Source organism: Urocampus carinirostris, chromosome 5 (genome assembly GCF_059441175.1).
Source record: "Urocampus carinirostris isolate Australia breed hairy pipefish chromosome 5, RoL_Ucar_1.0, whole genome shotgun sequence".
Taxonomy (NCBI): Eukaryota; Metazoa; Chordata; class Actinopteri; order Syngnathiformes; family Syngnathidae; genus Urocampus; species Urocampus carinirostris.
In genome coordinates this window covers 38505000-38531626 of record NC_142353.1, presented here as the reverse complement: position 1 = coordinate 38531626, position 26627 = coordinate 38505000, and the positions used below count along the sequence as shown (strand labels likewise).

At 40.2% G+C, this 26627-nt stretch overlaps 1 protein-coding gene across 2 annotated transcripts in view; it reads right to left on the bottom strand.

Annotated features, from left to right (window-relative positions):
- Window positions 1-24926, bottom strand: part of LOC148366320 (somatomedin-B and thrombospondin type-1 domain-containing protein) — a 39328-nt gene extending 14402 nt beyond the window's left edge. The window contains exons 1-2 of one of the 2 annotated variants that reach the window (XM_088336769.1): window positions 24512-24926; window positions 213-398 (exon numbers count right to left, since the gene is read on the bottom strand). In XM_088336769.1, the coding sequence (XP_088192895.1) occupies window positions 213-398; window positions 24512-24761 (436 nt within the window). In that variant the 5' untranslated portion in view covers window positions 24762-24926. The remainder of the gene's footprint in view (window positions 1-212; window positions 399-24511) is intronic. The other variant, XM_088336770.1, reaches the window with a different exon arrangement.
- Between the last annotated feature and the right edge of the window lie 1701 nt (window positions 24927-26627).

Sequence of the window (26627 nt, the reverse complement as noted above, 5' to 3'; positions counted from 1 at the left end):
CTTCAGTAACACTCCTAACGCTGGAAATGTTTTAATAAACTAACTGTTTTCACTAGATTTATACAATTACATTACTTGCCCGAGGAATGGAACTAACCCCTCAGCTTTTAGCTTTTGCCATGCAGTTCATATGGACCCTATACAAACACATGTAACGGATCTGGAAGTGCCCCAGGAAGTGGCATTAATCCTTAACAGAAGAGCCCTCTCACCTTTCGCCGAGCTGCATATTTCGTTGTTTCCGAAACACCCGCGGCGCTGTTTGAGGTCCGGGCAGGGCGTCCCGCCGTTCCTGGGGGGGACGGACACTTGGCGACTTCGTTCGGTGCTGCCTACCCCACACGAAGACGTGCATGGCGACCAGGGGCCCCACGGACCCACTTCACAGTCGATGGCTGCTAGAGAAGCAGGTTAAACATCAGTAAAAAGAGATCAGTAAAAAGTAGGCATGGGTTAGTACTAATAATAAGCGCCGGTGTCGGTGCCTGGCTTTAAAAATAGCAGGAAAGGTGCACGACAGTTCAAAAGTTTGGGGTCATCCAGACAATTTAGTGTTTTTCATGAAAAAGTCACATTTTCATTCATCAAATGGGTTGTCCAATGTCTGTTTTCTTTTTCCCATATTGTCATGTTGGCCAGTCTCAGATATGGCTTCTTTACTTTCAAGCATCTCAGAGTCGCCTCGTCACTGTAGATGTAGACACTGGTGTTTTGCGGGTAATATTCAAACAAGCTGCGAGATGAGGACCTGTAAGCCGCCTATTTCTCAAACTAAAGACTCTAATGTACTCGTCCTCTTGCTTGGTTGTGCCTCCAACTTCTCTTTATACTCTGGTTAGGGCCTGTTGGCGGTGTTCTCTGATGGGAGTAGTATACACTGTTGTTGGAGATCTTCAGTTTCTTGGCAATTTCTCACATGGAATAGCTTTTGATTGTCAGAACAAGAATAGTGTCGACTTTTACACAAGAGTTCTCCAAAGTTCTCTTTTTCTAACCATTCTGAAAGTTTAATCACATCACAACCGCGATGATCTAGATACTCGACTTCCTTGAAGGTAGGTCAGTTGTATAGCTTCTCTAACCAGCTAAACTGTTTTCAGCTGTGCTAACATCATTGCACACGGTGTTTCTAATCATCTATTAGACTTTTAACACAATTAACAAACACAATTAATAGAAAACTGGCGTGCTGGTTGCTGGAAATGGGCTTCTACAAACCTATGTAGATATTGCGTTAAAAACCAGATAGCTAGGATAGGCATTTACTACGTTAACAATGTATGGGATGCATTAATGATTAGTTTCAGGTTATCATCATTAAAAAACTGTGCTTTTCCTTCAAAAAATAAGGACATTTCCATGCAATCCCAAACTTTTGCACAATAGTGTACATTTATACAATAATGGTACGGTGGTCAAGTATCAGTATTAATGACTAAGGATGAATATCGCATTCGATCTCAAGTAAAAGGTATTCAAATATCCTAGCGAGTCCACAAACAGGAAGTGGCCAAAAGATGCCCCCACTATACTTTGTTTCTTTCTGGTTTCACTCCGTGCCACACAAAAACAAATTTGCAGTGGCATTCAGGCTGAATTAACCAATTACAACAATTTAAAGAGGAAGTTGCATTGATCAAAGCTAAGCAGCACCGGCAACAAATCAGTAACATTTAATGGCAGACGACCTTTAAACAGGCCTCTCGAAGCAGGAAGTGCACACTTCATAAAAGTAAACAAAGAAGGTGAGAGGAGGCTCACAATGATCAATTTTTTGGGCTTTGTGTGCTCTATTTTCTCACTCAGGGTGTGGATAATTTGGCTCGTTTTAAGTATTTTCAAGTATTTTTTTCTACCTTATGTTTCCTTTTTACGTCATCAACAGTTCCTCAATTATAAACATATGACTGAAAAAAATTAAAAATATATAGTAAAATACATTTATACATTTCAAATATAGAGTAAAATTATATAAACTTAAAAATTTATTTGAAGATTTTTTTAAATTAAAAAGCCAAATAATACTTCAAGGAAAAAGAAGAATCAGAAGCAAAATAACAATAATACTGTAATAATTGCAATGAAATTATACAAATAAACTTCAATGAAACAAACTATATTTACTTTTTTGGGATTATTTTACTATATATGCCTTCTAAATGTTTGCAGCCCCCCACACAACAGTCTAGTTAAATTGTAAAATAAGGAAAAATGAATTTGTTTAAAATTGAAAAAAAATCTAAGTTATCTGCCAACTCAAGCGTTTTTTTCAACCCATGGTGTAATCCCTTACTACTTCATGCTTCGAACTCTTGCACCCCCAATGCATTGAAAAATATTTAATTATCCATTATCCCATATGGCATTTTGTTGCAAGTGGGGCCAGCAGAGCTAATTTTGTCAGGCCTGGCGGCTATTTTTTTTCTGTTCTGTCCGCCAAAAAGTGAACAGACTCTGTGTGGCCGTGATCCATTACCCCCGATCATAATTGACCTGGTGGCTCTCATTTTGCCGATACTGTAGTTTTACCAGGAGTAAACTGCACTCATGCAACCACAATCCGTATCCACCATCACATACTGTATTGCTAGTAGCAGGTACTGGCAGAGTGTACTTTTGTTGGAACTGGCGGCTCCCTTTTTGGCGCTACTGTATTTCCGCCAAGAATAAAATGCACTCATACAGCCGTGTCCTATTATCCTCAATACAATATTGCTGCAAGTAAATACTGGCAGAAGGCCACTGACGCACACTATTTGGGCCTACCTAAAATTAACTGCATGGTTTTTGCCTAGATCGATTGTCCTAGTCAACTATTGCTGAGAGCAGACCAGAGCGCTTTTTTTCCCCCAGTACCATCTGCTAAAGCGTGTACCATTGTGCCCGACCTAAAATGAACTGCACTGTTTGACCGCTAATTACTATTGCTGAGAGCGGGGGCTGAGAGAGCAAATCTGTGTTAGGCATGGCGGCTTTTCTTTTAAGTTATTTACACTTAAAATGAAGGGCACCCGTGTGGTTTCAATATATTGTCCTGGGTCAACTTTTGCTTTGTGCTATGTTAAAGATAGGGGGGCAACTTTGCAGATTTTTGCATATCGCGGATCCACGCTAACCGCTATGAAGGAGGGATAATAGTTGAAATGTTCATTTTCCTTTTGTTGACAGGCTTCCTTCCCCCTGCGAGTGTAAAAACATTTTTACAAATTATGGCCTCTCATATAGCACTTATTTTAAAATTATTTCCCTGATTGTGTGTCTTTTGATGCCCTTGCATCATCTATTGCAGCTTCTTCATCCTGGAAGGGAGATTACCCCATGTGTTTTTTTTTGTAGTTTTTATTTGCCCGCATGCAGGTTTCAGATCAGGGGATGTGGTAACGGTGGTTTGTGCAGCCCTCAGACATTTTTGCGATTAATAGCTATACAAATAAAAGTGGCAATTTGACTTGACTAGTCATTTCTGGATTTCAATCCAAATTTACCTTCAACATTTTTGAATATTACAAATAAATGCAAAACCGTCTTCCGATGGAGCAGGTGCGCCAAGAGGAGAGCATGAACAACATCGAAGTAGTGTTTCCCCGCCTGCTCCATCTGAATTGTGTGTGTAGCGAGAGCGCTTTGAAGCGCCGCCGCCCTCCGCTCATTCCCATGCTGGCGTCGGGGGCCGGCCGTCTCGGTGACATGGTCGCTCCACAAAGCCACTGTGGAATCTCTGCATTCCTGCACATTAGTGCTGCCCACCTCACACTCGCCTTTCCCAGATCAGCACGTGCAGACGCATATATAACCTACATCACACACACACACTCTTGCTGGTTTGTGCAACCACTGGATCTCAATACATCTGCATTCATCAGGCACTCGTACCTTCACTGTGGTACCTCCATACGAGCACCTATAAACTCAAGAATTTCAGTAAATTAGGTTTTTTTAACAAAAATCTTTCTAGCTATACAAAGAAAAACCCAGTTCACAAGCAGTCCCACAGGCTACCACTAGATACCGCTCGAGACTACTCACCGCTTGTGACAGAATCAGCTTGTCCAGTTTGCGCTGGCAAACTAGTAAGGGCAAAAAATGAATCATTTGTGCTGTTAAAAACAAATTGTGTGTACTTTCATGTACGTTCACGTTTAAAGTTTTCAGTCACTTTAATTTCAGGTGTACAATAAGTGCACACTTATCATCAATAGTCTTTTTATCTCATACCTGATTTCAAATCCTCTTTAATAAGCAATGATAAACTTTACAAACACAACACAGCACCTGCTTACAGCAAGACGGACTATGTGCAATCTCGAGACTGTCACGGGACCGGACCAGAGCGGAGGCAAGAGGCAGGAAAGGTGAACTCATTCACGTTAACGATCAGTTACTTTTATTAAGGAAATAAAAGTCGTCCAACACTCAGGGACAAAAACAAAAACAGGCTTACAGGCAAACAGGAACTCAGACTAGGAATACTCACAAAATAGGCTTTTACTCAGAACGGGCAAGTACAGGTTTCCTCAAGTCAAACAGAACAGAATAATGCAAAGTAATGCAATGAACCCGCCACCGGCAATCCCCACAACCCGCCCTTAAGAAGCACACACGCAAATTAAAAAAAACCTACAGCCGGTGCCAAGGGGGCGGGGCCAGCCGGTCGCCACGGCGACCATGCTGGACATGACAGAGAGCACCAGATCGCTGGCGCTGGGTTTCCTCTATATCTCAAAAAACTTGTGAGTAAACGTTACGCTGGGTCCTCCTCCTCTTGACAAAAACGTGTATAAAAAACCTGTGAAGGCAGTGAACCTTTCATATTTCTTGGCTTGTGCAATCTCGAGACTTTGCCAACGAAGACTGAGCTGAGAAGCTCTACATACATCTGGTCTCTGGGCTTCAAACTACTTGAAGATCTCCTTCTCCATTTCTGGGTACACTCCAAGACATTTATTCTTTTCTCAAATTCAGCGTACTCTGTCATAATCACCGACACTACGGCTTTACGCATTATACTGCAGCTTTTCTCCCCTTAAAAACGCCTACTGATTCTTTTTTTTAATTTACTGCTTTTTCAAATTTAAACAATATTAGCCATCTACAAAGATATTGTCTTCTGCTACCAGTGACAGAGATGATCCGGATTAGAGCCTTTATAACAAAATAAAAATCCCTATATAAAAATTGTTATGCATCGTACACAATCGAAAATGATGAAAAAATATATAAAATACAGAGGAAATCTATACATTGACAGGTATGCGATCGCCACAACCCCTCCTTGATACTAACCCCGCTCCCCCACCACCACCACCTTCCTCTGCACCACATGCGCACATTTGTTACATTATTCATAATAAACTCACATTTTATTTTGTTAATATCAACCTAATTATCTTACTGGGTTTTTTTGCTATTTGAATGTATTTTAGTGATCAGGAAGACGTGTTTTGAAGTTATTTAGGGTTCTCATTGTCTCGCTGTTAGCAACATTAACTCGCCCCCTTACATCTTTGATATTATATTTCCCCTTATGTTGCTGCTCGGAGCTTTCGTTTGGAAAATGCTGGTCTACTAATGATCCCAAGAGCCAAGAAGAAATCTGCAGGTTCGAGAGCATACTCCATTTGGGCCCCGGTCCAGTGGAACGCTCTACCCTCTGAGATACGATCTGCAGCCTCAGTGGAACTATTTAAATCTAGGCTTATAGGCTTACTATAGTTTTCGAATTATCTATATTTCGTGTTGACAATGTGTGTGTATTGTTTGTTGATGCCCTTGCAACATCCATTGCTTCCTAGAAGGAGGATGACCTCATTATTTTCCTCATGCTGATGCTTTGAGTTTTTTCTTGACATCATGTAGGTTTTAGATCAGGGGATGTTGTGTTAATAATCTGTAATAGTTTAGAATAGTCTGTAATACTTTATAATAGTCTGTACAGCCCTTTGAGACTTCTTGTGATTAAGGGCTATACGAATAAACTTGCTTCACTTGTTACACGAGCAAATTGAGCTACAAGCACGACCCTGGAACAAATTAAGATTGTATGAAGCGGTACCACTATACTTGGGATTCATCTAAAGCCAACTTCCTGCTCATTCTTCTCAGTTTCCACTCCTCTAATAAACACACACACTTTGTTGCTTTTTGCTGCGAACCATACAGCAAATTAGGATCTTCAGCGAAAAGGCCGCACAATGAAATGGATAAGGTCGGTGGGTTCCCGCACCCAGGGGGGCAACCCGCCAGCTAGTCCCCAGCAGGTCCCCCTGTGAGCCCAGCCCACCAGAGGTCAGGAAGTAATTGCCTAGCTATGGTGGTCCCGCTTTGGGTTTGTGGCACCAGCAGTGTGACAAGAGACGAGAGTCGCCACCCACATGATAAACCTGCTGACAGTCTGACCCGCCGCTTGGCTCGCGACCGCCACCTCTGACCTCTCACCCCGGAGGGAAAAAACAAGTGGGTTTTGTCAACGTGTCGAGTAAAACCACCTCCCCCAATAATTACTCCTTGTTTCTACATGACGCTCTAAAACATACATTTCTTTATTTTTGTCAGTGGTACCTCTACTGTAAGTAATAGCATTACTGTTCTGTCTCAGGGTGTCTGATACATTTTTTCCAGACTGGACAGACGACTAGAATAAAATAGAATAGAATAGAATAGGAAGTCTCAAAGGCCTGCACAGACCACAGATTGTTGCAAACCACAGACTATTGTGACACCATCCCCCGATTTAAAACCTACATTCGGGCAAGGAAAAACCTCAACATGAGGAAAATGAAGAAACTTTGAGAAGGGACCATACATGAAGGATGACCAGGCTGCAATGGATGTTGCAATAATAAATAATACACAGATATTGTCAACATAAAATGAAGGTAATTCTTATGCTATAGAATAGAAGTGTGTTTTAAGCTTAGATTTAAACATTTCCACTGAGGTTGCAGATCGAATCTCAGGGAGAAGAGCATTCCATAGCACCAAGGCCCGAATGGAGATAGCTCTCGAAACTGCAGATCTCTTCTTGACTCTTGGGATCACTATTAGACCAGCATTTTCAGAGCAAAGGCTCCGGACTGGAACATAGGGGGAAATTAAATCTGAAAAATATGAGGGAGCAAGTCCATGCATGATTTTGTATACGACCAACAGAATCTTAAAATTACATCTTAAGCTAACAGGGAGCCAATGCAGGTTAGCCAAAATCGGGGTAATGTGATCAAACTTTCTTGTCTTGGTTAAAAGCCTCGCTGTAGCATGTTGTAACAGCGAAGGCTCTTGATTTTGGACTTCGGGAGACCAGAGAGTAGAACACCTTTGTTACCATTTCACAGAGTGTCAATAAAACATAAATTTAAAAAGTAACATTGAATCAAAATTCATCAGTAAGGGTGAGCAATACTGAGGATTTCGGTATCGATCTAATCCAAGTAAAAACATACTAGTATTGAACGATATCTACCAGATACCGAAACTTTTGGCTTGGAAATGTCATAATTATTGAAGAATATCACCCTTCGCTCCTTCAGTCAGTTTATAATTACAATAAACACAGCACAACTATTATAGGCACTTAAATATTCTTTATTGAAAAACGGCATTCCAAACGTTAACACGACCCAATAAAATATTTCTATTACAGTTTTTTCTGAACAAAAGTTAGTAGAAACAAACCACAAAAGCAACAATGTAATAAAACATACACAAACTTTATAACAATGTCAACTAAAGAACAAAAATACCTTCCATTGCACAATTTATTGAAAATCAAGTCAAAATTGCACACTTTTCCCTTCTAAACACTAACCAATAGCAGTCAGCCATACAAGGCAACTAACTGCTATCAGGGGCATTAGGGATTCAGTGTCTTGCCCAAGGACACTTCGAAATATAACACGGAGGAGCTGGGAATTGAACCTGCAACCTCTTGATTCCAATATGAGCGCTCTACCTCCTGAGCACTAAATGTCATTTTATGTATTTTTCTTTAAAATTTCCAATACTTTTCATTTTATTTACCAAGTGCTCACTTTCATTGGCAGATACTGTAAGTTTCATTGACAATTTTGCACATTTTATGTGTAAATGTCCGCTTTTCCTACATTTTTATTTTAAGCATTATATATATTACTTGATTAAATTCAAATTGTTTTTTCTCGTAAAATAAAAATGGACTAGTATGGGTAATTTCATGGAAATCACAATGTATGAAGCATCAGAGGCGTGTTATAAGCGGTGCTGTCAAATTTAACATGATAGTTAAAACTTTAAAGCTTTATAAACTCTTGTGTAAATGTACGTTTTAAGTCAATTTATATTGCTTTAAAGCTGTTTCAATGCTTCCGTTAAAGCCCTCATTTGACAGTTACAACTTCAGAGTTGGCTTAACAATCAAAATAAATCATTAAAACTGCTATAACTCCTGGGGCAGAGCTTTTAAACTTTAGTCTTTGACAGCACTCATTTAACCCTTCATGCAACTTACATTTGAAACACAGTGTCTAGGCATTTTTCATTCGCTCGCAAATGTTTTTTTGTTGTCCTTTGAGTCAAGTCATGTTTATTTGTATAGCCCTTAATCACAAAGAGGGCTGCACAGACCACAGATTATTGCAAGCCACAGACTATTATTTCACCATCCCCTGATATAAAACATACACAAGGGCAAGGAAAAACTCAAAAACCTCAACATGAGGAAAATGAAGGAACCTTGAGAAGAGACCACACATGAGGTAATCCCCCTTCCAGGATGACCAGGTTGCAATGGATGTTGCAATAATAAAAAATACACAGATATTGTCAACATAAAATATAGGTTATTTATATGCTATAGAATAGAAGTGTGTTTTAAGCTTAGATTTAAACAGTTTCACTGAGGTTGCAGATCGAATCTCAGGGGGAAGAGCATTCCATTGCCCAAAAAGTTTGTATTATCGCATAGATGTTTGTGTCGCCACGGCTGTCAGTCATCTCTTTACTCTGTGTTTTGAATGTTTTTGTAACGTTCATGTTCTATTCCCTCATTCTTGTCAAAACACACAACTTCCAAAAACTTTACAAGGGGAACGGTGTTTTTGGTGCAAACAAAGGGTAAAACGGGCTTACTTGAAGGCAGTTACAGTTATTCTTCCTGGCAGAACTTCACACAAATGTGGGGGAATGTAGCAAACCGCAGAACATGCACCCAAAGTCAGAACTTCCTGCTTGTCGCAACATCTCTTGTCACACTCGGTGATAATTGAGACCCTATCTACCTTTCCAGGTTGCCCGGCTTTCTTATTCAAAGCCATTTTTGTTCAACTTCTATTTTAGGGTGCCGTGACTTATCAGAGCCACTTGGGCAATTTGCTTTATCTCCTTCTTCCTTAATCACCTTCTTCTATCCCTCCATCTGCCTCTTTTGGGATACGTTCCAACCCCCTTTTCTTCTGATAGGACCCAGATGTCCAGTTGTTCTTGGGGGGGACAACAAACCCCCTAAAAAAATTTCCTCAGACGCTCTCTCAGCCAGACACAGAAGGACGAACTACAAGGCTGCTAACGAAACTGTTGGCAGAAGTTCCTTGCTGACAGACAAAACATTGATTATGGAGATTCATAAGTCGAAACAAAAGAAAGAGTGGTGCGTTCGAGTTCATCACCAAGGACAAAAAATGGTGGGTGTGAAAGGATTCCAAGCACTATCATGAAAATTAAAGCTAAGCCTAGAAAGGTTGGTATCAGATACGTTCAAGAAAAACCAAGTGTAGAACTGGTGTTGGGTGCGTTGAAGTGCCACAGAGTAAAGGGTGGGATGATCGATCCAAATCATAATACTGTTGATACGGCAGTAGCTCAGGAGCGGCAGTAGCTCAGGAGGTAGAGCACTCGTCCTGGGATCAAGGGATTCCAGTTCGAATCCCGGCTCGTCTGTGTTACATGTCGAAGTGTCTTTGGGTAAGACACTGAACCCCTAATACCCCCAATAAGCAGGTTAGCGCCTTACATGGCTGCAAGGCCGCTATTGGGAAATGTGGAGCACATTGTAAAGCGCTTTGGGAAGTCATTGACTTGAAAAGCACTATATAAATGCAGATCATTTCATTTCATTTCATACAAAGCATTATGATTGGATCGACACTTCACACTTCACCCTTCCATCTATTTCCGCAAAGCACTGCTTCTATATGTAGATAGCGCAGTATAAGTGTAAAAATGCCTCTTTTTGTGTGAACAAGCATTGCTATATCGTTTTTTGGCTTCTTGCAACGAAATAAACTCATTCAAAATGGAAATGGGGAATTGAAATTGTTTGCATTTTTGCCTATGCAGAAGAAGGACCACCGAAACCCCTCACACTAAAAAACCCCAAAGCAAAATGAGATGAAAATACTTTTTGGCACCGATTTGGGAAACAAAAACTGAAGCTTCTTTCTATGTTTAAAAAAGTATCTTAAATTGATGTTTTAGATGCTCTCAATTAGATATGATTTTGCTTTTGCAGTTGATTTAAATAAGTGTTATTTAAATATTACCTAGTATTTTAAAATGACATCATTTTACCGGTTTTCGAAAAAGATTGCATCCAGATGGCTTCATTCTGACATAAAGTTTTCACTTTTCCTGCTTTCAGATTAAAACTGAGCTCATGGGCAGAAAAACAAAAGCATGTCAGTGATGTCGGAAGACTGACTCACAGCACTTTCGAATTAAATGTCCAATCACATCATTTTGACGTCATTGCTATGCTTTCTAGAGGGACCTGTAATTAGATACTGAGCTGTTATTTCAGTTCATAATGAAATAAAAATAATAAGGGAAATAAACATCCATCTATCCATTATCTGCACCGCTTATCCTCAGTAGGGTCACGGGGGTGCTGGAGCCCATCCTAGCTGTCTTTGGGCGGTGGGCAGGGGACACCCTGAACTGGTGGCCAGTCGCATGGCACACATAGACAACTCACTCGCCCATTCACACCTCGGGACAATTTGGACCGGCCAATTAACCTGACATGCATGTTTTTGGAATGTGAGAGGAAACCGGAATGACCGGAGGTAACCCACGCGAGCACGGGGAGAACATGCAAACTCCCAAGGGGGAGGATTCAATCTCATTACCTCAGAACTGTAAACAAATCAACAAATACATCGTATATATTGAATGAACATGCAAACATGGCTGTACAGAGTGATTTATTTCCATCTCCTATTACTAGTTTATATAGTATAGTACTCATACTCGTACTTGTTGATATAATAAGCAACTTTGAAGCAATAAGCGAGAAAAAAAATAAAGATTTTGCAATCCTGGATGAGTCTAAGCGTACAGCTGTCGGTCCAGCTGGGCCGTTTTAAGGTAAAATCATGGACTGGGGTCAAAGACGGGAACATGTGGGATGGGAGACAGGAAGAGTGAGTAGTCAGCGTCCGTTTCAGGACATGAAAACATACGCAAGAGGGGTGGGAAGCGGACGTGCAGGACGAAGGCTGCTTGGGTAAAACGAAGGCACTACCATCAATCTGGTTGAGGGAAATTATTTCATTTCGAAATGCAATCGGTTGATCAGTATATTTTGCACATACAGATACTTTGCTGTTTCAAAATTTTAAAATTCATGAAATTGAGGAAAAACTGAACAAAACAATTCATTCATCTATTCACATGAAAAAGTTCGACGCGACATACTGTTCACAGGAATGTCATGGTTGCCATGGCGCCCAATTGGCCCTGCCTGTGTGGCGCGAGCTGCGGCTCATTAACATATTGGCTTTGCATCTTTTTAAACTCAGTGCGCTCTCTGTCAGTCTGTCAACGAACCTCAGCCCCGCAGGGCGTGGGTTGTGACTCCGTCCTGTTTTCCTGTTGGTATTTCCAGTCCGGTATTGTTCCCGTTAATTTTTTGTCCTGTTTAATATCGATTTCCAGTTTCGTTCCCGTCTGTTTTTGTCCTGTTAAGTATTCTCTCCAGTTTTCGTTCCCGCCTTGTTTGTCCTGTTTATTTTCGATATCCTGTTTCATTATCAATCCTGTCTGTCGACCCCATCTGTCCGATATCAACTCGGGCAATAGGAATCGATCTCGTCGGTCTCTGTCTTCCTGTCTTTCCATGCCAGACGGCTGCCCAACGTGCATGACTACCCATTTCCCGTAAAATAAAAGGCTTGTGTGAGAGCGTCACGCGTTTGGGTCCTGATCCTGTTCAGGTTCCTGACACAGAAGGGTCTTGAACGTTTTCACATATTGAGCGCTACCGAGAAAAAAAAAAGTTGGGTAAACAAATAACGCAAGTCAAGATCAGAAAAATCGAGTACGAGAGGTAAAGTGACCAAATTTGTTTCAACATTTACATAAAACAATGTATTGTATAGAACAAAAAAAAACAAAGGAGTGGGTGTCACGGTTGCCATGGCGCCCAATTGGCCCCGCCCGTGGGCGCCAGCTGAAACTTGTTGACAGATTGGCTCCCTGTCAGTATTTAAACACTGTCCCGTCAGTCGCCTTTTGTCGGTCCGTCTGCGAATCTCCGTTTTTACACAGCAAGCCCGTTCTCACTGTGTTCCCTGTGTTTTTGCTCTTGCTTTTCTCCTGCTACGATCTGTTTGATCTCGACCACAGCTACTCTCCTCTCCTGGTTTTCGACTTTTTCCGTTCCCGACACCGCCCTCGCTCGCCATGGAAGTCCCACTATCGCGGCTGAGCAACCTACTCCCCAGGACCAACGATCTTCGGATCGAGTGTGCGCTCCTTTCTCTTCCCCCCAATAAAACTGTGACTAACGTTAGTGGGTCCTGTCTCTGTTTCTGGTCTCTGACAGTGGGTGGTTTTAAAAAAAAACACACACCCACCTCCCTCCTGCTAATTCTGTTCGACCCAAACATATTAAATAGTTTTATTAAATATAAATGAAAATTGGGCAATTGTTTTGTTTAATTAATACCCCCCAAAATTTTATTTGTTTTACCTAAACAAGGAGGGGTCGCTAGGACAAAAAAACAACAAAATTGTTTGAAACAATTGTTTTATATTTTTGTTTTCAGAAACAGTTGTCATATGTTTGGAACAACATAAAAACGCGGTTTTGTACTGTTCAAAATAACCCAAAAGTTGGGTGATTTTGTTTTAAACAACATAAAAAAATAGGTTATTTTATTATTAAGGACCAAGTCTAACAAAGGCTAACCACTTGCAATGGATGTCATATTTTGTCACTTTCACATAAATAATTACGAACATATGGATAAATTATAACACAATATAACATTATATTTGGACTATCAACTTATATTATTAATATTACACAAAGGCTAACGCTATGTAGTAGTACGAGTTGTTTCCTAGGAACTGACTCTAACTGGATAGCTGAGCTAATTTTTCAATTTGCCATAAATAAGTGAGAAAATAAAATGTGTTTTAATGGAGATTTGTCTTTTGTCTGTATTCTATTACATTTGAGCTAGCATTATGTACTAGCACCTGCCACTTACTAGCAATAGACGCTACCTGGTATAATTTGTCACTTTCTCATGAGTTCTTAACAACATAAGACCGGCATGTCCAAACTCTTGCCTATGATCAAATTTCAACCGGCCCACACCTTCTGTCATAAAATTATTAATATGTGGCCTGCCAGTAACCTGGACCATATAAAATAAATTCGGACAAAAATAGATAAATCACAATTTCCCTGGATCACGACAGTAGCTCTTTGACCACTTTGCCCTTGGCTATCTGTTAAAATTTTAGCCCGACACATTTCCGACATGGTGACTGTAAATTTTAAAAAGGAAAGCTGATTGTGAGGGTCACTCCTTCCAGGACAAGAGGAAATTGGAGTCTTTTTTCACCGAAATCTGAAACAACTGCCTAATTTGCCAAAAGACTGGCTGTTTTCAAAGAATATAATATCTAGTGGCACCGCCAGACAAAAATTGCTGACTATAAAAAGCTATCCCGAAACGACCGCTGTGAAAAGGTAAAGCAACTGGAAGCTGTTTTAACGGCACAGCAGCGCTTTTTCACGAGACCCTGTGAGTCAAATGACAATGCTACAAAGGCAAGCTACAAGGTGGGTATGCGGATAGCCGCAAACCTTTCCCGGACGATGAATTTATTAGACTTTTTAAAAAATGCTGGACTGAATAAGCGGCCCTCATACATTTTCAGTTTCCCAAATCTGGCAACGCTTCCTGAAAAGTTTGGACAACCCAGACATAAGTAAGACATTCAAGACATTGTAACACAGGTTAAGACAATGTCGTGAAAAAAATGGTGTCAAAATTATAGGACCTATCTTGGTTTTAAATAACTTTGCAAATGTGTCTGACTACCGTGGGCTTGTCACCAGTCGTTCACACTCAAGTCAAGTCTCAAAGGGCTGCACAGACCACCATTACAACATCCCCTGATCTAAAACCTACATAAGGGCAAGGAAAACACAACAACTTTAGCATTAGGAAAATAAAGAAACCTCGGGAAGAAGCCGTACATGATTTATACAACTAAAATTGAGACTCCTCTGTAATTTAGGGCTATCCAAATAAATGTGACTCAACTACTTGGCCTTTGACCACAAATGTTTGGCCCCTCCTTGACCCCCAAACAAGCGGCGGGTGGTTGATGCGCAATGGTTTCAAGGCGGCTACGATGCCAGCCCGCTAAAAAAACTGCAGCCGGCACGGGCGGGGTTCAAGGCAGATGTTGATGCTGGGCAGACCTGCAGCATGGCGATCTGATAAATCCAGCTGTAGGACACGGGCTGCACACACAGGAAGTCAAGGTGGTTTGTTTTCTTGTTTTACCCTGATAAAGAGGACGCTCTTATCTTATTCACATCCTTGAGGAACCCTAATGAGTCCTCCAGGGAGTAATATCAAGGGTTTAAAAGTTCAGGAAGACTGGCATGTGCATATTATTCTTTTTTTTTTTTTTTTAAACATGTTTCTAAGATTTTTCGGGCGCAAACATAAATGGTGTATTACCGTAAATTCAAAATACAGAGCATACATGATTAAAAGCCATTTGGTCAAATTTAAGAACAAACTCAGTTTTGTTTTTGTACAAGCCTCGTTGGATTTTAAGCCGCAGTTTTAAACAGCCCTAAGAATTAACCACTTTACATCTTTTTTCTTTTTATTTTTTTAGCGATAGACAAAATTGTTCAACATAACAGGCAATCGTACAAGGTTTTGTTTTTCTCCCCATTGCAAAGAAAAGATAGATAATAAAAACTTGTAATATTCAATACTCTCAATTATACAATATACTCAATATTCATAAGTAAGCAACCTCCCCAAAAATTCAAGCCTCTGAAATATCAAAACACAAAACCCACTAAAAACAAACAAACAAAAAACAAAAACAAAAAATTGAATGGGAAAAAAAACAAAACACCAAAAGCCGTTTTAGCTGCTTCGTTTTCTCAGTCCTGCTCCAAGTTGTTTACATCATGTGTTTTCAAATCGTAATGAACCGACTGTATTCAAGACGCAATCTACTGGAGTAATTACAAAAACGAGCGCATATTTACTACTACGCCATAGGAAAATGCAAATAAGGCGTGCGTCGTGTGAAATTGAGACCAATATTTCTAGACAACTGCGCCAGGGCAACAGTACTATGTAGAATAGTGCCAGATTGAAATGCAGACATGTTTTTTTGTGTTACGGTCATTGCTTTTTGCTGCATATTGCATTTGCTTGTCATCGTTCCTCAAAATTGATGGTACTCCAGACGTCAGTAAACTCAACTATACTTGCTGTATGACAAGCTGATAAATTCTCAAAAATATGCTGTTCCAGTTCAAGTCTTATGTAAAAGAAAAACATAACAACACAGATAATTTAACCTTTTTATATAATAAAAAAAATTAAGCTCAAATTTTCGTTTGTTTAGCTCAAAGCTCCTTACCTTTATTGTTGTAGCGCTATAACATAAAACATATATACTGTATATCTTTTTAAGCAATAATGATGTAATACAGTGTTATACTCATAAAGTCTTTATCTTTTGTTAGTAACTGACTATCTTTATGATTATAAATTAATTTCACAAATTAATTCTTTAGCCAACTTGCCAAAGAGTAGCTGTTTATCCTTACCGTATGAAAAAAAGACGGGCAGATATTTTACTCATTATGATTTTTGTAATTTGACTATATTTTAAGTTATTTGTCTAGTAAAATGAAACAAATATTATATACAATAATAGATATGTATAATAATACTTTAGAAATAAATATTGGCAATAATGGAATGGATATTTTACCGGAAAAACAAGTTTAACATATAGTAAAATAAACTATATCTGACGTTAGTATTTTACTTTTATTTTCAAATTATTTAGGAGGTAAAATACCAAAACATAATATTGTATTTTTTAAAACAATTTATAATTCAATATGTTTTTAACTTGTTTTTGAAGCGAAATATGAAGAATATATTGAATGCAGTGTTTACAAAATTATCAAATAAAACGTAACCTCTTTTGTCCAGTAAAAAAAAAAAACATTATTTAAATGAGGTATTTGCTATAGAAATTGGCAGACAAATTTACTCATTTAAAGTACTATTTTTATCCATTTTTTAGAAGAGAAAAAAGTTGTTCTCAAAGCAATGTTTATAATTGTCATGATTACCCACCCGTTTCCGCCTTCGGACCACGCTACGATCCCATGAGCTCCCTGCTCCCTTGCTTTCTCTGAGCTGACTTCCCAGCTTCCGCAATAAAGTTTGTTGTGAAACGTTACGCGTTTGGGTCCACCTTCTGTTCTGGTTCTGTCAGGTTTTCATTGTAAATCTCTTGAATTTCTGTCTCAAGGTAATTAGCTTGTTTTTATATTACTAAATATAAAAACAATGTTTCTCATACACACACACACACATAAAGTAACGTTTCAACAATGAGTGTAATTATATCTCTTGTACGTTTATCAATCTTGTATTCTTTTATTTTGAAGTCATGTTCTTGTGTGTACTGATTTCTCTGACGCAAAATAAACCACTCCCTCTCTCTGTTTGGACTTTATCCAGAACGGATGTAAGTTCTTTTCTGCCATCATCATGTAGAATTAAACTATATACATGTATTTTATCTGTGCAAATATAGCCACCAAATAGTCTTAATAATGTCGATCTCTGACATTCTGACAATAATTAGGAAAGTCAATTTTGTCCATTGTATGTACATATTTCTTTGTAGTTTTCTTCCCAGTACAATAAAAAAGGTAGCACCCAAATAAATTTAATAAACTTTTTTTTTCTTCATTGTTAAAAACCTATAAGTAAAATGAGAAAATTGATGATTTTATTTAAAAAGATGATTATTTAACCTTATTTATTTGACTAAAATGTCGTAACTGCAAATTTTTCAATGTATTGTATGCCCTGAGCCACACCATGAATACGGTACTCAAAATCACCTTGTCGGAGATTATTCTGTGAACTTCACGCATACTGTTCACTGTACACACAGCTTGGATCAAGTTGATAGCCTCTGGCTGGAAGTGACATAACATGAAAGAAAACGAAAAACACCATAGAGACCGTCTGACCTTATCCCAGAGTCTCTCTGTGAGGCGAAAAAGAAGAGCTATGGGTGGGGAGCAAGACTGTCATGTCATTTTAAACCAGTTTTTTATAACAGTGTGCTAGGGCATCCAAGTGAGAGTGTGCCACAGGAAATTGGCCAGTTCTATAAAAAAAGAAATATAAAAATACTACATTGTATTTCAAAGTGCCTTTCATGACACCCAAAGTCACTCTACACAGAATATCAAATGACGGTAAAACGAGAAAAAAACAAGAATAAAACAATCAAGCAATAAATACAAAATAAAAACAAAATACAGTTAAAAAGAGAGGCACGTTGGCAAGTCTGAGGAGGTGGGTTTTGATTTCGGATTTGAAGGTGGACAGGGTGGCAGAATTCCGGAGTTTGGGTGGTAATGAGTTCCAGAGCTGGGGGGTTGAGCGGCTGAAAGCTCTGCTCCCTATGTAGCTAAGACTGGCAGCGAATACGGTGAGATGGAAGGAGGACTATATGTGGGCGCGGAATTGCATGGCAATGGGAAGGAGGTCAGAAATGTAGGGAGGAGCAAGGTTATGGTTGGCCGTATCGGTGTACAGTAGGATTTTGTAGGTGATTCTTTGGTTGATTGGTAGCCAATGGAGTTGTTAAAGAACAGGGGTGATGCTGTGGCGAGAGGGTTTTGGCGATGATGTGTCCAGAGTTCTGGACCAGCTGAGGTTTATGGAGAGACTTGAGAGGTAGGTTGTAGAGGTGGGAATTGCAATAGTCAAGGCGGGAGGCGACAGGGCTGTGGACGAGTATGGCGGTAGTGTGGCGGATGAGGGAGGAGCGAAGACGGTTGATGGAGTGCATGAGAGTTAAAGGAGAGTGTACTGTCAAGGATGACATCCAGACTCTTGACCTGAGGGGAGGGGAAAACTAAGATACTGTCAATGGAGAGAGAGAAAGTGTCAACTTTAGAGAGGGTGGAGATTCTGCCGAATGAAGAGAGTCTGCTGAGGAAAATGTGGCGAGGTCTGGTGTCAAAGGCAGCGCATAGGACAAAGAGGTCATTGGTGATTTTGATATGTCAGTTTCTGTGCAGTGACATGGACCAAAACCGGACTAAAAGGGTTCAAATAAGCTGTTGGTAGTAAAATGTGTATAAGTTTGGGAGGAGACTACTTTTTCAAGGATTTTGGAGGTGAAAGCTGCGTGTGAGATAGGGTGAAGGTTATGGGAGTTGTTGGGGTTCGTACCGGGTTTTTTCAGAATGGGCATGGTAGCAGCAATTTGGAGGGCAGAGAGGATAACATCATACCATACCATACCATACAGCCTCTGCTACTGAGTAGGAAACTGACAGAGATGGGAGTTAGCTCACACCTTATAGAATGGATTACTGACTACCTGACAGGCAGACCCCAGTATGTGAAACAGGCGGGCTGTACATCGGACACTGTGGTTAGCAGCACAGGATCTCCGCAGGGGACCGTGCTCTCTCCGTTCCTATTCACTCTATATACATCGGACTTTAAGTACAACTCTGAGTCCTGCCATGTGCAAAAGTTTGCCGACGACACTGCGATCGTGGGATGTATCAGAAATGGGCAGGAGGAGGAGTACAGGAAATTGATTCAGGACTTTGTCCGATGGAGCGACGCAAACCACCTGCACCTGAACACCACCAAGGCCAGGGAGATGGTGGTGGACTTCAGGAGAACCAGAACTCACCCGGTTCCTGTAACCATCAAAGGAGAATGTGTAGAATTTGTCCAGACCTACAAATACCTGGGTGTGCAGCTGGACAACAAACTGGACTGGACTGCCAACACAGAAGCTCTATGTAGGAAAGGGCAAAGCGACTTTACTTCCTCAGAAGGCTGGACTCCTTCAAAATCTGCAAAAAGCTCCTGAAAATATTCTATGAGACAGTAGTGGCAAGCGCCCTCTTCTATGCGACAGCGTGTTGGGGAGGCAGCGTCAAGAAGAAGGATGCCTCTCGTCTCAATAAACTGGCTAGGAAAGCGAGCTCTGTTGTGGGCAAAGAGCTGGACAGCCTAACAACAGTAGCTGAGAGACGGGCACTGGAAAAGCTGCGGTCAATCATGGACAATCCATCGCATCCACTACACAGCATTATCTCCAGACAGAAGAGCAGTTTCAGCGACAGACTGCTGTCACTGTCTTGTACTACGGACAGACTGAAGAGATCTTTTCTTCCTCATGCCATGAGGCTCTTTAACTCTACCCGGCAGAGTAAAAGCCCACAGTAAACCACACCACCTACATTGCATATTACTGAATCTTATTGCAATATGTATTCTGTGTAGCACTATTTAGTTATTCTATATAACACGCTACAGTGGGCATTTGCACGTCACACTGGGTATTTGTATATTGTATTCTTTTTGCTTTATTATTGTATTGTTCTCAGCTCAGGGATGCTGCTGGAAATGTGAATTTCCCTTCGGGGATGAATAAAGTATCTATCTATCTATCTATCTAGAAAAATGAAGAATGGATAATGGCAGAGATAAGGGGAAGCAGAGAAGAGAGGCAGGAGTTGACTAGGAATGAGGGAATAGGTTCCAGTAGATACATGGAGGGCTTGGATAAACGTATTAGGTCAGATAATTCAGAGGCACAAGGGAAATGAAAGGCGAAGAAGGGTTTACTGTAGGGAAATGGATCAGGTGTCGAGAGAGGACACGGGTGGGAACAAAGGAGCTAGTTTTTTTGATTGAAGAAACGCATCAAAGAGTTGCAAGTGTTGCTTGGGTAGAGATGGGGAGGGAAAGGAGTCGGGAGGCTTGAAGATCTTGTTGACTAAAGAAAAAGTGACTTGGTGTTGTGTACTTGGGCTGAGATGAGATCCGAGTAACAGGCAGATTTACTAAGTGCAATGGAGTCTTTATCGAGAAGAAGAGTCAAGTATTTAGTAAAGGCATTCCAGTTGGCGTCCTTGCCATATCAGTAGATGCCAGAAAATTACTATTATTTTTCCAATTTTTCTATTTTTTTACACTAATTTTCTGCTCAGTAAAATATATCAATCAACTTATTGTTGTCACAGTTGCCATGGCGCCCAATTGGCCCCGACAGTCTGGCACCAGCTGCGGCTTGTTGACAGATTGGCTTTCCTTCTATTTAAGCTCAGTGGTCTCAATCTCCCTTTGTCAGTCTGTCAACAAACCTCTGTCCCGCAAGACGTGGGTTTTGACTCGGTCCGGTTTCCTGTTGGTATTTCCCGTCCGGTGTTGTTCCCGTTTATTTTATCCCGTCTAATATCGGTTTCAAGTTTCGTTCCCGTCTAGTTTGTCCCTTTTAATATTGATATCCTGTTTGGAAATCAATCCTGTCTGTCCCGTCCTGTCCAGTATCGACCCCATCTGTCCGATATCTGCTCGGGCGATTGGTGTCGATTTCGTCTGCCTCTGACTTCCTGTCATTCCACGCCAGACTGCTGCCTAATGTGCATGACTACCCATTTCCCGTAAAATAAAAAGCTTGTGTGAGAAACGTCACGCATTTGAGTCCTGATCCTGTTCCGAATCTTGACAATTGTTTGATTAAGTTGTTACTCTTGTGTGAGAGGGGGGTGAAACCTCCACAAAGAAAAAGAAACAAAGAACAATGACGGTTTGTTAATTTATTTTTTAACTCAGCGAGGGAGAAGCCAGGTTCGAACCTGAACTTAATAATTGACATTGGCTCTGGCTTAACATCTTTCTTCTAACAAGGACTTTTACTCAGTTACATTCCGCAACAGATATTAAGTATAACTATTCATGCAGTGCGATGTGGTCCCCACAGTGTATCATTACTTGTGAAATCTCCGTGTGAAGTAGTGGAAAGTCATAAAACGGTCAAACAGCAAGTTTGAGGTCGTAAGGGTAACGTGTCGCTGACTGATGCTATATAAGGGCAAAGGAGCGCTTGGTTGCCATGGAAACGTAGAGCCAAAGATGGTGAGGATTAAAAACCTGAGAGCAAAGTCTTCTCGGTTGGAGTGCATGGAAACTTCTCAAGAGGACGTTGGATGAATTGTGACTTCAGTGCTTACTAACAAGAACTTCTGGGGAACCACGGCGGATTCCGAGAGCTCTTGAAACACTTGACGGGCACGCTCGCTTTGTGTTTGCGCACTCAACCTTGGTTTGGCTCGTAGTGAGAAAAGTAAAAAAAGAAATAGAACTGCCATCATAAGGACACTACTGTAACTAATATAAAATCATAGGTGAAGTAATCCCAACTTAGAAGTTGCCGCCATGTTTGTCTGGCATCTTGCCACTTCGCTGTATTCATATGAACTTGTTTTTGTTCGCATTATACAATACGGTGCTATCTATCCATCCATTCATTTATTATCTGCACTACTTATCCTCACTAGGGCCGCGGGGGTGCTGGAGCCCATCTCAGCTGTCTTCAGCCAGTGGGCAGGGGACACCCTGTACTGCTTGCCAGGCAATCACAGGGCACACAGGGACAGACAACTCACTCGCTCATTCACACCCAGGGACAATTTTTGACCGGCCAATTAACGCAACATGCATGTTTTGGGACTGTGGGAGGAAACCGGAGTGCCACAGGGAGAACATGCAAACTCCACACGGGGAGGCTGCGGTCGCTGGACTTGAAACCTGAACCTCTGCACAGTGGGGCTGCCCGCTAATCACCCATCTGTCATGCTGCCCGGTGCCATCTAGTGGTCCAATATTACACACTGGGGCATTAAGTAAATGAAGTTGGCAAATACTAATACCAGGGATCGTATCAGTTCCGATATACTGTAAACGTTTTTTAAGGTATCGTTTCTCTTGATACCTATGGTGGCCTCTAACACCAGGAACCTGAAGTTACAGGAATAGTATATTCCCAATAAATCAGATAAAAATAGTCAATATAATTAAATGAAGGAAAAATATGTTGGAATTCAAAAAAGTAGACGCTTCCTTTGCGCTTTTTAGTGGTGGTCCGAAAAATATGGTATCCAATACTCTCAAACTTAAAGGGACAGTGAGTATTTGTAAAAACATCATTCGTTAGAAAAAAAAACCTATATTGACTTAAATACTAGGCAAAAAATATGAAGTATCATATAAATATGCATTTTTTAAATACTTGAAGGTGGAGAAATTTGCATTTATTTTACATAACATGAGCGTGACCTAGAGGACATAACACGGGTACCAAAAAAACTAGCAAAGTGTCTCTTTAAATGGAGTATGGATTTGTAAATGCCAATACCAAGTATCATTTCAAAACGTTATATTGGGTATTTATGTATTCTATATCTTTTATTATTTTATTTTTCAACACAAGGATACTGCTGAAAGTGTGAATTTCCCTACGGGGATGAATAAAGTATCTATCTATCTATCTAAATCCTCAATCACCACAAACTTTATATATAGTCTGTATTTCTATAGCTACAGAAAAAAAAGAAAAATATGCGAAAAGGAGTTTGGGATGCATATTTATAAATTTCATGACTACTTTTTTCCCCCTTCGGTGAACAATTCAAGTCTCAAATTTGGAGACATTAGAAAACAAAATACAAAAAATAACACTCCTGCTACTCAATGACCTAAGACACAACTAAAACATTGTAACAATGTCATTGTGTTAAATACTCTGACTTTAATTACAACTTTATTTGAGTCATGGGTCATTTTGACCCAAAGGCTATGAAGTTAAAAAATAAAACAACATGTCTTGCAAACTACTGACTATTACAACACCATCCCCTGATCTGAAACCTACAAGAGGGAAAGGAAAAACTCAAAACCCTCAAGTCATGTTTATTTGTGACGCCCTTACTCACAAGGAGTCTCAAAGGGCTGTACAGACTACAGACTATTATGACACACTACCCTGATCTTAAACCTACATGAGGGCAAGGAAAAACTCAAAAACCTCAAGTCATGCTTATTTGTGACACCCTTACTCACAAGGAGTCTCAAAGGGCTGTACAGACTTCAGACTATTATGACACACTACCCTGATCTTAAACCTACATGAGAGCAAGGAAAAACTCAAAAACCTCAAGTCATGCTTATTTGTGACACCCTTACTCACAAGGAGTCTCAAAGGGCTGTACAGACTACAGACTATTATGACACACTACCCTGATCTTAAACCTACATGAGGGCAAGGAAAAACTCAAAAACCTCAAGTCGTGCTTATTTGTGACACCCTTACTCACAAAGAGTCTCAAAGGGCTGTACAGACTACAGACTATTATGACACACTACCCTGATCTTAAACCTACATGAGGGCAAGGAAAAACTCAAAAACCTCAAGTCGTGCTTATTTGTGACACCCTTACTCACAAGGAGTCTCAAAGGGCTTTACATACTACAGACTATTATGACACCATCCCCTGATCTGAAACCTACACGAGGGAAAGGAAAAACAATCAAAAACCTCAAGTCATGCTTATTTGTGACACCCTTACTCACAAGGAGTCTCAAAGGGCTTTACAGACTACAGGCTATTATGACACCACCCCCTGATCTAAAACCTACACGAGGGCAAGGAAAAACTCAATAACCTAAAGTCAAGCTTATTTGTGACACCCTTACTCACAAGGAGTCTCAAAGGGCTTTACAAACTACAGACTATTATGACACCATCCCCTGATCTAAAACCTACATGAGGGCGAGGAAAAACTCAAAAACCTCAGCAGGAGGAAAGTGAAAAAACCTTGAGAAGGGACCGCACATGAGGTAAACCCCCTTCTAAGATGACCAGGCTGCAAAGTATAATATAAAATACAAACAAAAAAGATGTGTTTACTCCGTTGGAGCAAATGTATAGGAAAAGTAATAGTTTAGCACTAGAAAACATCATTAAGGGGATTTTATTTCGGTGTTTACACAACGGTGGGTCATTTTGACCCAAAGTTAAACAGGAGGGTTGATAGAGAAAATAATTAAAGCCTCAAACACCATTTTTTGTCTTGATTCAAACACCACAGCAATGAAACAGGAATTAAATCTTTGTCATAATTATCTGGACTCACCAGATATTTGGCAAACACTCCGGTAGTCGTCGCAGCAGTCTCCGGTTTTGTGACAGTACGTGTCGCAGTAGCACACCATCTTCCTCCGCGTGTATTCGAAGCAGTCGTTGTTCCTTCCCGTGCAACAGTTGGGGCTGTCTCGCTCTCTGCAACCGGCCTCCACGCTGCGCACCCCGCAGAGCAGAGCCAAAAGACCGCATAGTGGCAGGACACCACCGAGACGCACGGAGCTCCGTTCGTGCGCACCCATGTCCGAGCAAGGTGCACCACGCGGCCGCGCGAGACCACGCAATTTTCTACTCCAATCTGAGTTTGGATGTGTGGAGGGGAAGTGCTATAATAGTTCCCTCGTAGAAATTCTTAGGAGAAAGCGCCACGCCGCGTGGGAGCGCTTCTGGATGGGTGTCAATGAGAAGCTGCTGATGCGTAAAAGTAGACCAAGTGCGCGCAGAAGCTCGCCTCTATGAGCTTTTGGGACACGCCCCTTGGAGCTCTTACTCAACATTTACGGTACCAGTTTCAAACTGCCTCCTTTTAAGTCGTTCATTGTGATCTTTTCACCATACCAAACACATTAAGGGGCAATTCTGTGTTTAGAGCTAAAGTGTTTGGCTGGTTATCATTTTTATTATTTAATATCACTTCAAGCGATTAAGAATCATTCAACACTGTTCAGGAGTGTCACTTTACTATTGTAAACATCACGTGGTTAGCAGAAACACTATTACTACGCCATGCCCAGTTTTAAGTCTCAACTCATCTCATTAGCTGCACCGCTTATCCTCAGTAGGGTCGTGGGGGTGCTGGAGCCCATCCCAGCAATCATCGGGCAGTGGGCACATAGACAACTCGCTCGCTCATTCACACCTAGGGACAATTTGGACCGGCCAATCCATCTGAAATGCATGTCTTTGGAATGTGGGAGGAAACCGAAGTGCAAGCACGGGGAGAACATACAAACTCCGCACAGTAAGTCCGGTAGCTGGATTTGAACCCACACAGGAGGTTCCCAAGACCTTAGAACTGTGCCGCAAACGGGCTAACCACTGCGCCGCCGTGCTGCCCAGTTTTAAGTCATTTATTTCTAATAAGCAAAGCCGTCCCAAAGCATAAGCGAGCTGAAAGGCTGCTTAGGGCCCCGCAACCATTATCCCCTTTGTCACTTTGAGTATCAACTCAAAAATACTTCTACAGAAATACACCGACATATTACACAATAACTACACAATCAAATATCAAATAGGGTGCTTAAAAACCAGGGACTTCATGTATTATTTTGCTTTCATTCTGAAAATAAAAAAAATAGTATAGAATTACTACTACAGTAATACTACATTACAAAATACTACTACAGAATGATTCAATCCAAAATACTACAAAAATACAACTACAGTAATATTAGAAAAAATACTACTGTGAAAAGACTACAAAAATACTACTAAAATACTGCTTTAGAAATACATCCATGATACTTCTATTGAAATACTAAAAAAATACCAATACATAATAACTCCTAGAGAAATACAACTACAAAAATACGACTACCAGAGGTTTACAACAGAAATACTGCAAATTGCACCTATAGCGATATCACAAAAATTCTCCTATAGAAATATCACAAAAATACTACAAAAATAAAACTACAGTAACACTGTACTACAAACATACTAAAGAAAGACCACAGATAAACAAATATTCTTATCTGGAAATACTACAAAATACAACAGAGATAGTACAAACATAGTAAAAAAAATAATACTACAGTAATCCTACAAAAATACTACAATCATAAAACTACTGTAACGATACAAAATATGTCAGATATACAACAAAAAAATCTACTTTCGAAATACAACAAAAGTACAATAGAAATACTAAAAAAAATACTATGAAAATACGACATATACTTCAGAAATACTACAAAATACTGCAGAAATACTACAGATATATATCCAACAAACATTATATGAAAATACTACAAAAAACAACAGAGACACTACAAAAATACTATAATCATAAAACCACTGTAACAACAGAAAAATACTTCAGATATACAACAAAAAAATCTACTTTCAAAGTACAGCAAAAATACTCTAGAAAAACTAAAAAAACACTA